A 13113-nucleotide genomic window follows, 5' to 3' on the forward strand; every position below is an offset into this window, starting at 1 on the left:
AATAAAATGTGTAAGAGGAAAGACCTGAAGGAATAAAACTGGACTTCATCAAGCATGTCCCTGGTAAGACTTTAATTTATGAGTCTGAAATAAATTATATTTTGAAACAAAGGAGTTAGAGATCTATTCTTTGATATCTGTAATGCAAAAAAAAAAAAAAAAAAAAAATCTGAAGTCCAACCACTGAAAATAAAGCTCATAGCACCAAATCTTTTTCTTCAGGAAAAAAAATTACCCTTTTCTTTGGAAAATCTACTGTATAACACAAAATATCAAAACCAGTTAGCTTCCAACAGAGTTGCAAAGAGTTTGGAGATACTTAATGGTGGAAATATAACTAGTTAGCTGTTTGAGTGGTCTGTTTTCCAGCTCTTGGATTTCTAGATGTGATGTAGCATTCATTTCTCTATAGCTTTAAAGAGAAAAATGTTTCATAGCCCTGTGAGATATAGGTGACTTGCTGAAAATAAAGCACTTAAATGTTCTTTTTATAATAAGGTGGATATCTTAACATATAGTTTCTGTATCACGTATCTTGCACAATAAGCCCTCCAATGAATTTTACTTGTGTGGTCTTAATTTTCTTGGAAGGAGTTTCCTATCAAACTGTTGCTCCTTTTATTTTCAGGAGTGTTTGGGAAAGTTCAGCTTCATAGTGCTTATCCTAAGAAATCCTGGACACGTCTTGGGGCTGACATAGCTTCAGGCAATGAGAGGTAAGGAATGAGAGTAATTTAGGGGGATATATTTTTTGGTTTAACTTGCTTCGGCTGGAGGTTTTGTTACAATAGGAAATTAAATTTTAGATTAAGAATCATAATTCAAGGTTAGATAAGTGGGAAATATTAAAGGCTACAGGGATTTAAAATATTCTCTGTAACATAATAGAAGAACAAACCAAGCAAAAGGTGGGGGAGGATACAATTTATTTAAGGAGTAAATTTTATTTATTTATTTTTATTGTTTATTTTTTAACTTTCTGTTTTGTATTGAGGTACAGTTGATTAACAATGTTGCAATAGTTTTGGGTGAGGTTCTTAGCCATATATATACATATATCCATTCTCCCCCAAACTCTGCTCCTGTCCAGGCTGCCACATAACATTTGCAGAGTTCTATGTGCTGTACAGTAGGTCCTTGTTGATCTACTTTAAATATAGCAGTGGGTACACGTTCATCCCAAGCTCCCTAGCTATCCCTTCCCCCCATCCTTGCCCCTGGCAACCATAAGTTGTTGTCGAAGTAAGGAGTAAATTTTAGATAATACATATTTACTGCAGTCAGTAAATCTTTAAAAAATATGAATTCTATGAGAAAATAGATAAATATGAGGTGGGACTACAATATCTGAATTGAAATGATGAGACAAAATGAGTGAGATGAAGTATATAAAGAATGTTATGGAATTTAAATTCAATGATGGAATTTAATAATACCTTGATGGCAATAAAGAATGAAATCACCGCTGCCTCAAAGTGAGTGCGTTTGTGCATGCTAAGTCGCTTCAGTCGTATCCGACTCTTTGCGACTCTATGGACTTGTAGCCGGCCAGGCGCCTCTGTCCATGGGATTCTCCAAGCCAGAATACTGGAGTGGGTTGCCAAGCCCTTTTCCATGAAATGAGTAGGCAACATAAAAAAGAAACTGATGGAATCTACATGAATGAAGAGATAAAATCAAGAGATAAAAATAGTAAAAGAGAAGGTATTAGAAATAGAGAACAGAAAATAAAAGCACATTTGGGTGACGGCTCTTTTTGATAAGAGTCCAGAATAATGACACCACAAAGAATAATTAAAACTTAACTAAAATACACATAAAAGACTTGGAATTAGTTCCATTTCATTTGAACGACGTTGAGAATCATGACTGCTCCAAATCCTCACAGCACAAGAAAAAACAGTGAAAAAAGTAAGAGAAAAACAAAAGGAGACATAAAGCTTGATAACATTAGAATTCTCTACACCATTAAATGTCAGAAGATAGTAGTGCAAGAATCTACACATGTGTAGGGAAAATGATTATAGGCAAAGGTTTGGCTTATAAACATAGACCCTTCTAAAATGCTGTTCACATATGAAAGCAAAATACACCTTCCACTTTGCAAGAACTGAAAAAAATTAAAAACTGTGTTCTAATAAAGAGATTAAACTGAATCTAAAATTTAAGAATGCAAATAAAATCCAGAAATTGTAAAAAGGTTAATAAGAATAGGCATAGTAAGGAAAGTTTTACACTAGATAACATAATATAGAAATAAAGTAAATCTCTAAAAAACATGATAGGAAATTACCAGAAACAGAAATAGTAATGAAAGTACAGATATGAGTATAGATATAGTAAGGTAAGTTTTATATCAGATAGCGTAATATGTTATATATGAAATATATAAAGTAAATCTCCAAAAAAAGAAAGGAAATTACCAGAAACAGAAATAGTAATGAAAGTATAGATATGAGTATAGATATAGTAAGGAAAGTTTTATATCAGATAGCGTAATATCTTATGTTATATATGAAATATATAAAGTAAATCTGTAAAAAAAGAAAGGAAATTAACAGAAACAAAAATAATAATGAAAGTAATGAAGTTTGCTTACCTCTTTCAGTTTAAACCTTTAAATTAGATTAAAATTATAAAGAAGAAATGAAGAAATATGACTAAATAGTAAAAATTTAATTGGTATATATAAAATATATATTTGTTTACCCCAATATAATTATAATTAAAAAGTTTAATAAATTTTAATAAATTATATACAACATAATCACAGTAAAATAAACAGAGATTAACACAAAATATTAGCCAACTACCTTAATCTTTTGCAAGATGGAAGAAAAAAATGATATATCTTCTCCTAAATAACTTTTGTATCAAAGAGATCAAACTTTTATAAATATTCTATATTTATTCTATAAATATATATTTATAGATATAAATATATATTCTATAAATAGAATACTTGGAAAATAACAGTAATGAGAATAATTGAATAAGACATGGCCATACATGTCATCACATTAAATGCTTTTATTGTTGAATAAGAAAATATAAAAATAAATGAACCAGGTCGTTAGTATTAGAAACCAGAAACAAAATAACCACAAGCCTAATGAAATCAATACATACCTGATAAAGACAGAAATTGGTAATTTACAAAGTTGGAAATTAGTAGACTTGATTTTTTTTTTAGAAGTACTGGTAAAATCTTTAATAACTAAGCACACAAAACAAAATATAATTCAGAAATGGAGATTTAAATATAATAGATATCAAAGAGATTAAAATTGTAATCTAAAAATATGTATATCTATAGAGTATCATTCTGAAATTAAGAAAAAATAAGTTATATATAGAAACATAAATGATCATAATTGTCTAAAGAAGACTAAAAATTGAGAGAACCAATAACAGCAAAAATCATAATGTTATCAAATATTTATTCCCAAGAATACATTTTGCTCAGATAAATTTATGGCATGTTCTTCTACTCATTCATTCAGTCATCAAACACTTATTGTGTTGTATAATCTATTCCATAGCATAGAAAGATATGTGAAGATTGCCAATTTGTTTTAGCAAGCATGTATAAAATAATTTTTAAAACAGCTGCTAAAGATAACTCAAAAAGAGAAAACTGAGGCAACATCCAAGTTGTATCCTAAATAAAACAGCAACAAATGAAATCCAGTAATTTATTGGAAAATGAGTGATTAATTCAAGCGAAGCAGGATGGTTTGAAACGAATTAATTAATATAACTTACCTAAATAAAACAATATAAAGACTAAGAATTTGTTCAGTTTGGTACAAAACAGAAATGCATTTAGTAAAATTCAGCTGGCATTCTTGAAATAAATGATAAATTAAGGCTATACCAATATGTTTCTTAATGGGGTGGTTTAGTCGTTAGTTGAGAATCACTGCTTTAAGTAATAATACAAAATAAATAATTAAAAATCTCTCTTATACAAGCAACTTTCTTTTCTATTGAAAAACTGACATTAAAAATCACTGTATATTACAGCTATCATTAAAAATAGTTATCAAATTTTCAGCCAGTATATTGAATCAAGTAAATACTGTAACTAAAAAAATCAGCTGTAACTACCAAGAGGAATTCAAATTATCATTTTTTTTTTTTTGCAGATTATGTACACTTTTGTTCTAGAAAAGTAGAGAATCATCTGAAAAAACAACAGGAGCATTTAGTAAAAGCACAAATCAATAGCCTTTTAATATGTGAGCAATAAAATTTTAAATTACAGTGTACAGTGTTATTTAAAATTTCAATTGAAAATATCTATAAATAAAGAAGTGAAATTACAGGAGCCATAAAAGCAGATCTATAAAACACTAGTCAAAGGCATAAAGGAGATTAGAATAAATGATGATGCATAACATAAATGGAAAAACTCAATGTTTTAAACATGTCAATTTAATGCAAATTTAATCACACACCAAATAAATGCATTTTGAATCTGACTCATTAAATCTATGTCTTTTGGTACAATAAATACTTGAAGATAGCCAAACATTATCAATTATTTAAATACATACACACATATATATATGTATATTGCTTTCCTGGTAGCTCATTTGGTAAAAAATCCTCCTGCAATGCAGGAGACCCTGCTTTGATTCCAGGAAGACCTGCTGGAGAAGGACTAGGCTACCCACTCTAGTATTCTTGAGCTTCCCTGGTGGCTCAGCTGGTAAAGAATCTGCCTGCAATGTGGGAGACCTTGGTTTGATCCCTGGGTTGGGAAGATCCCTTGGTGAAGGGATCTTTCACATATATATATATATATATATATATACACACACACCTTTAATGTGAATAATTATTGTTATTGGCACCAGAACAAGAGAGACTACATAGCAGTAGACCCAGGTATGTATCATTATTTAGAATTGGAATAAATTAGCATTTCAATTTTAAGGGCTTCCCATTTAGTTGAAAATTTGTGCTGGAATAATTGGTCAATGCTTTGGAAAAATATAAAATTAGATTCTCACTTTATCCTTTACTGTAAATTATCAGTTCAGTTCAGTTGTTCAGTCATGTCCAGCTCTTTGTGACCCCATGGACTGCAGCATGCCAGGCTTCCTTGTCCATCATCAAGTCCCAGAGCTTGCTCAGACTCATGTCCATCGAGGCAGTGATGCCATTCAACCATCTCATCCTCTCTCATCCCCTTCTCCTCCTGCCTTCAATGTTTCCCACCATCAGGGTCTTTTCCAATGAGTCAGTTCTTCGCATCAGATGGCCAAAGTATTGAAGCTTCAGCTTCAGCATCATTCTGGACAGATTTCCTTTAGGATTGACTGTTTGATCTCCTTGCAATCCAAGGGACACAGCTCAAAAACATCAGTTCTTTGGTGCTCAGCTTTCTTTGTAGTCCAACTCTCACATCCATACATGACTACTGGAAAAACCATAGATTTGACTATACAGAACTTTATTGGCAAAGTAATGTCTCTGCTTTTTAATATGCTGTTTAGGTTAGTCATAGCTTTCCTTCCAAGGAGCAAGTGTACTGTAAATTATAGAGGAATTTAAAATGACTAAATGTTATAAAGCAAAACCATAAAATTATCTGAAGAACATTTAAATAAATATTATATGATTTTGAACTAGGAAACACTTGTGGGATCATAACAAGAATTACAACAAACATAACAGCAAGAAATAATAGATTTGACAACATTAAAAAGATCATTATTTTTACATGTCAGTTACAAAATAAAATGGCAATTGACAAATGAGAAAATATTTGCAATATACAATAGTACATATGGAGGGTTAATATTTTTGTATGTAAAGCATTCTTAAGAATAAAAAGAAAACAATATGAATACCAGAAGATTAATTGCTAAACAGTTGAATGAATTGTGTGAATCACAAAAGAAGACATGCATCTGACTAACAAACATATGGAAAAATGTTCTGTACTAGAACTGAAATAAATATTAAGCAAATGAAAATTAAATACCATTTTAAAATTTCAAATTGGCAAAAGTGAAAACGAATGAATTCCAGGTGACAAAGGAGAAGAGATATAAGCAGTGGGGATGGGGGAGAAATATTACATATTAGCCTACTTTTGTAACTAAAAATAATATTTATGTATGGATATATGTAAATAAAGAAATGTCTGAAAGACATATAGCACAGCAAGGAAACTGTTGATAAGTTGATAGATAGCTGCTACTTTGGTGTGTTTTTCTCTAAGTACAAAATATCTTAATAGAAAGTTGTTATTTTTGTAGTTATACTAACATTGTTATATATTTCAATACAATTTTTGTGAATTCTTACCATATGTCAGACATTGAACGGTGGCCTGAATATACAATTACCAGTGAAAATTGACATGATCTCTGTCTTCAGACATTAATCAAACAAATAAAGAGTAATGTAAAATTACATCTGTGATAGAGGCTATGAAGGAAGGTGGTATAGAATTTTGAAAACATGAGAACTTGAGGCAATGATTGAGGTTAGAGAAGGCTTCCCTGAAGAGTGGTTTCAAAGGTGGGGACTGAAAGATGAGTGGGCATTCACTAAACAAAGTGGGGGCAGGGTGTGTGTGAAGAGTACTGTAGCCAGAGCAGACAGCGCTTAGTCATTCAATAAATAGCTGATGAGCATTTACTATGTGCCAGGTGTGGCTATAACCACTGCACATTTAGAGGCAGATTTGAAGAAATGGCTGTCATCTGGGAGTCTACATCTTAGTGGAGGGAGATAGACAATAAACAAGCAAATCAAAAAATATAAAGGACATAGTTACATAATTGTAGATTATAAAATGTGCTAGTAAGGAAATAAACTGGGTGGTATGATCCAAGATAGCTGGGGGATATGAGGTGTATCCTTTTACACTGAGTGGACAGGGAGGATCTTTCTACAGACGGGAAATGACAGAAGCCAAGTCACGTGGTACCTTGTTTACATGTGAGAGATCAAAGGGAAAGTTACAGAGCATTTTCTACAGAGGAATTGATGGAATCTGATTTAGGTTTTGAAATTGCTTGGACTTTCCTGGTGGCTCAGCGGTAAAGAATCTGCCTGCAATGCAGGAGACACGGGGTTCTATCCCTGAGTCAGGAAGATCCCCTGGAGAAGGAAATGGCAACCCACTCAAGTATTCTTGCCAGGATAATCCCATGGACAGAGGAGACTGGTGGGCTACAGTCCATAGGGTTGCAAAAGAGTCAGGCACTACTTAGCACTACGTAACTACTAAACAGCAACAACTGGCTGCTATGAAGTTGATGTATCATGAAGATAAGAACAGAAGCTGAGGTATCTGGAGGTCAGCTGAGGTCAAAAACATGGGACTGGGGAGGAGGCAGTGGAGATAGAGAGAAGAAATGATGCTGTCTGATTGCCAATGAATTGAATATTGAGGTAGGGGGAGTCCTTCTGGTTTTTTGATTGATCAACTTGGTGGGTGGTGGAAGAATGCACTGAGATGGGGAGATTCGGAGAGGAACAGACTTGTCAGGGTGGATGATGGCAGGGATGTGCTAAGTTGGAGACACCAAGCAGAGATGTGAAGAAGGCAGTTTAATACAGAACACAGGGCTCAGTGAGACCATGACAGGCATCCTGTTGATGAAGTAGATGGTGTCACTGATCTAGAAGCGTATCAACTGGGAGAGGAGAAAACTGGAGCCTGGACATGAGACTGAGGCCAGTCTAAATTTTAAGAAGTTGATAGAGGAGGAGTTAGTGCAGGTGATTGAGGCAAAGAGACCCAAGAGGTGAGTCTGTGCTGGGAAGAAGAATGGAGAACATGAGGGACCTGAATGCCAGGATGGCTGATGAGGAGAGAACAGACCAAGCCATGATGACAGGGTTTCAAGGGTTAGTTACAAGGCAGGGCTATATTCACTGATGTTATCAAGAATTTCAGTGTTTAGCCTCCTGATAGCATTGTGTAACTATTTTAGGCTTTGAAGGGGATTGTATGGGTGGGAGGTAGCACCAATACTCACATTTTTATGCCTAAAAAAATCATTCTAGGTACAACACAGACAACAGGAGGAGCCAAAAACAGCTCTAGGCACGCTACTTAGGAGGTGCAAGTGAGAGGCAGTGTAACTTGTAGTCAGGAGGTGGAGTAGCAATGGAAAGAAGTATGTAGATGTATAGACAGGAGACAAAATCTCTAGGATTGTTATCAAAAGAGTGTGGGGTCCAGCTGCTCGCTGCTCAAAAGTCAATAAACACACTAGGCTGATGGAAAGCAAAGTCTCCTTTACTTCAGATGTCTGCAACAGGATGTGGGGAGGGTGGTGGACATCTGTCTAAAGGTCGACTCTTCCTCCCTTACAAGCAGCGGGTGAAAGCTTTTATAGACAGAGCATGTGTGTGTGGGGAGGGAGAGGGGACTGCATGCAGAAACAGCATAGTCATCTCTAACGGTCATTTGCAAATTGGTCATCAGTGGTCTGACCAGTATCATCTTGGTTGTTTTAAGTTCAGTTCAGTTCATTTGCTCAGTTGTGTACAACTCTTTGCGACCCCATGGACTGCAGCACGCCAGGCCTCCTTGTCTATCACCAACTCCAAGAGCTTGCTCAAACTCATGTCCACTGAGTCAGTGATGCCATCCAAACATCTCATCCTCTGTCATCCCCTTCTCCTCCTGCCTTCAATCTTTCCCAGCATCAGGGTCTTTTCCAATAAGTCAGCTCTTTGCATCAGGTGGCTAAAGTATTGGAGTTTCAACTTCAGCATCAGTCCTTTCAATGAATATTCAGGGTTGATTTCCTTTAAGATTGACTGGTTTGATATCCTTGCAGTCCAAGGGACTCTCAAGAGTCTTCTCCATCACCACAGTTCAAAAGCATCAATTCTTTGGTGCTCAGCTTTCTTTATAGTCCAACTCTCACACCCATACATGACTACTAGAAAAACCATAGCTTTGACTATATAGAACTTTGTTGGTAAAGTAATGTGCCTGCTTTTTAATATGCTGTCTAGGTTTGTCATAGCTTTTCTTTCAAGGAACAAGCGTCTTTTAATTTCATGGCTTCCATCACCATCTGCAGTGATTTTGGACTCAAGAAAATACAGTCTGTCACTGTTTCCATTGTTTCCCTATCTATTTGCCATGAAGTGATGGGACCAGATGCCATGATCTTAGTTTTCTGAATGTTGAGTTTTAAGGTTACTTTTTCACTCTCCTCTTTCACTTTCATCAAGAGGTTCTTTAGTTCTTCTTCACTTTCTGCCATAAGGGTGGTGTCATCTACGGGTGGTTATTGATATTTCTCCTGGCAGTCTTGATTCCAGCTTGTGCCATCCAGCCCAGCATTTCGCATGATGTACTCTGCATGTAAGTTAAATAAGCAGGGTGACAATATACAGCCTTGACGTACTCCTTTCCCAGTTTGGAACTAGTCCATTGTTCCATCTCCTGTTGGTTTTTTTAGTTAAACTAAGTTCCATTTGTTCCCATTTCTTTGAGGCCAGTTCTCAGAATTGTGGCAGCTCATGTCCTGGGTAGTCTGGTCATCATGTAGTTAACTTCTTCCACCTAGTGTTTTAGTATCTATAAGACAGCACACAGGATATGGCTTAGAATATTATCTATAAGCCCTTGAGAAAGAGTGAAAGGTCCTTGACTATGATTAATGGTTATATTATTATTATTTAGTTTCCTTATTGTTTTTCTTTGTTTCCACATTTTTTACTTCTCTGATTGATCTTATTCTTTGACTAGAGTTTTCCCAGACAAAAGGCAGGCAGAGGATCTGGTGGGAGGGAGTGGGCAAGGACCGTAGGATCCTCTCCATCTCAGGATGAACTGGGCGTGAGGTGCTTTCTTGGTTCTGGTTTGTGTAAATGGGTGGCAGCACCATTCACTAGTGGAGGACTAAATTTGTTGGAAAAGATGAGTTCAGATTTGGTCATGTTGAGTTTGAAGTGCTTTTCTGATGCCCAGAAGAATTTGTCAGGGAGGCATTTCTAACAGGAATCAATAAGAATCTTTAATTGTTATCAGGTTAGCAAGTTGGAATTTGGCAGGAGCCATATGAATGGATTTTTCTTATAAGAATGTGTTAAAAACCTCATTCAGAATCAAGTTATAGGCTATTCTGAAAGAAACTCAATTTTATTAATTAAAACTATTGATAGTAATTAACTAGCTGCCACTTACTGAGTTCTTATCATCTAGGCTCATTCTGTGTCACACATCTACCAAGCATCGTACATACATTATCTACCTTAAATCTCTCAGTGCTACAAGTTAGATGTTACTATCTGCACTTTATAGATATAAAAACCGAGGCTGGAGAAGGTAAGTAAAATTTCCAAGGTCAGAAAACTATAGTTTCTGAGGTTGGATTTTTACCATAGCTTGTCTGATTCCATTTTTTGTGTTCTACATACTACAAATATTAAAAATACAATCATATTAAAAACAAAATTATTTAGTATCAGTCCTGAGGAGGAGTACTTTAATACATTTATATATAATGATATATGGTTATTATAGTGCATTCATTTTATGGATTTCTTTTTTTAACCTTTTAAAAATATGTGAAATAATTTAAGACTCACAAGAAGTTGCAAAAATAGTAGAATTCCCATGTACCCTTGATTCAGCTTTCCTTGATGATATCTTACATAACCACAGACTATAAAATTCAACAAGTTGATATTAGCACAGTATTAACTGAACTACAGATCTCAATCAACCTGTTTCTTTAAAAATTGATCTACAATCTTCCTTCTATTCAGATCAGATCAGATCAGTCACTTAGTCATGTCCGACTCTTTGCGACCCCATGAATCGCAGCACCCCAGGCCTCCCTGTTCATCACCAACTCCCGGAGTTCACTGAGACCCACGTCCATTGAGTCAGTGATGCCATCCAGCCATCTCATCCTCTGTTGTCCCCTTCTCCTCTTGCCCCCAATCCCTCCTAGTATCAGAGTCTTTTCCAATGAGTCAACTCTTAGCATGAGGTGGCCAAAGTATTGGAGTTTCAGCTTTAGCATCATTCCTTCCAAAGAAATCCCAGGGCTGATCTCCTTCAGAATGGACTGGTTGGGTCTCCTTGCAGTCCAAGGGACTCTCAAGAGTCTTCTATTAAAAGCCAATTTAATATGTCTTTCTAATATTCCTTTTCTTTATAGTTTATTATAAGATATTGAATGTAGTTCCCTGTCCTATACAGTAAATCCTTGTTTATATTATATATGGTAGTGTGCATCTGTTAATTCCATATTGCCAATTTATCCCACACCTCCATCCCCTTTGGTACCCATAACTTTATTTTTTACGTCTGTCTGTTTCTCTTTCATAAATAAGTTCATTTGTATTATTTTGGGTTACACATACAAGTGATACCATATAATATTGTCTTTCCCTGTCTGACTTATTTCACTTAGTATGACAATTTCTGGGTCCATCCATGTTGCTGCAAATGGCACTATTTCATTCTTTTTTTTTAATAGCTGATTAATATTCCATTATGTATACATACCATGTCTTCTCTATCTTTTCATCTGTTATTTGGCACTTGGGTTGTTTCTATGTCTTTACTATTATAAATAGTGCTGCTATGAACGTTGGGGTGCGTGTATCTTTCCAAGTTAGAGCTTTTGTCTTTTCCAGATCTGTGGTGGGGGGTGGGATTGCTGGATCATAGGGTAACTCTATTTTTAGTTTTTAAGGGAACTGCTACATTATTTGCCACAGTGGCTGCTCTGTGGGTACACTTTGTTTGGAGTATTTATTGTTTCTCCTTCTGCTACACTCTCACTTGGGCATTCCATGTGCCTTTCTATAACAGCTTCTGTACTGGCTTCCTAAATGTTTGATAAATGCGATTAGAGGGTCAGAAGTACCCTTGCATCTCTTCTTTACCTTTACACTTCCTACGGATCTTTAAAGATTCCATCACACCTCCCACAGGACATTCAGTCTCCCCTCCAGCACACACTGATTTTCTACCATTTGAATCAATATACCATGTGATTCTATGATTTATAATTTTAATAAAAATATGCTTCTTAGTGATTGATACTAAGCTGCTTCAGGTATGTATGTCCTGTTCCTCCTAGTAGTGCTCTACAGGAGAGGAAAATACTGTTTTTTGTTATTTTTTTTTGATTGATTTGGTGTATTATTTAGCATCCAGCACACAACAGAAATTAAAAGAGTTCTAATAAGTGTGTGCCAAACTGGACTGATGTATCTTTTCTGGAAATCAGAACTTATAAAGCCTGTTGACTCAATGGCATCTTGTCTAATAAATTAGAATATTGAATTTAAATTCAAAAATTACTATAATTATTTTTGTGCTCATTAATCAAACCTCATGATTATACTATAACAACTTAGTTCAAATATTAGAACATAGAGATGGTGGCCTTATTCATTTATTAGCAGGAGTTCAGGATCACGTTGTAGTATCCAAAAGAAGATGGTTCCTTTTGGTCCAATGAGCTAGTGGGTCCTAATCTCAAACTGGCTATTGTCTCCATGCTTGGAAAAGACATATGAGTTAGGAAGGGAGGGGGGACATAGATTCCTACAATGAAAATGAGCTGGAACATTAAGGACAGCAGATTAAAATACTTTTAATTATGCAATTAACTAATAATGTATTTCAGGTAAAGTACTTTCTCTGAGTCTCAGTTTCTTTTTCTATAATAGGAAAAAAATAATACTTGGTTAATAGAGTAGTTATAAGGATTAAGTGAATCAATGTGTATAAAGCACTTAGGCCGGTTTCTGGCACCAAGTCAGCCTCACGTCATGGTAGTTATTACAGTAACCAAGACTCTTTCAATAGAAAGTAAAAGTAAAAGCAACCCTTCTTAATCCGTTTGGGAAATTGCATCGGGCCCTCCCTCCACCTCTCCTGTTTCTCTATTTCAGTCTCACTTGTTCCTACTGAAGAGATTTCCACATTCTGTAGGGTGCAACTAAACCCTGAAGCCGTTGGCTTTTCCCAGCCTTACCATTAGGGAGGAAATTTCTCTTTCTCCTTAGTTGCAATTCAGAAGTCCAGGAGACTACAGTTGCTAGCACTGTATTGTATAACTTGCTAAGAGAGTAGAACTCGAGTGTTCTCACCAAACA

At 35.2% G+C, this 13113-nt stretch overlaps 1 protein-coding gene across 1 annotated transcript in view; it reads left to right on the top strand.

The window, feature by feature from the left end:
* The window catches only part of PKHD1 (PKHD1 ciliary IPT domain containing fibrocystin/polyductin), a 440275-nt gene that overhangs the window by 295783 nt on the left and 131379 nt on the right, over positions 1 to 13113 (top strand). The window contains exon 53 of the mRNA XM_055574400.1: positions 629 to 716. Coding sequence (XP_055430375.1) covers positions 629 to 716 — 88 coding nt within the window. The remainder of the gene's footprint in view (positions 1 to 628; positions 717 to 13113) is intronic.

The sequence above is a fragment of the Bubalus kerabau genome, chromosome 3, assembly GCF_029407905.1.
Source record: "Bubalus kerabau isolate K-KA32 ecotype Philippines breed swamp buffalo chromosome 3, PCC_UOA_SB_1v2, whole genome shotgun sequence".
Classification (NCBI taxonomy): domain Eukaryota; kingdom Metazoa; phylum Chordata; class Mammalia; order Artiodactyla; family Bovidae; genus Bubalus; species Bubalus kerabau.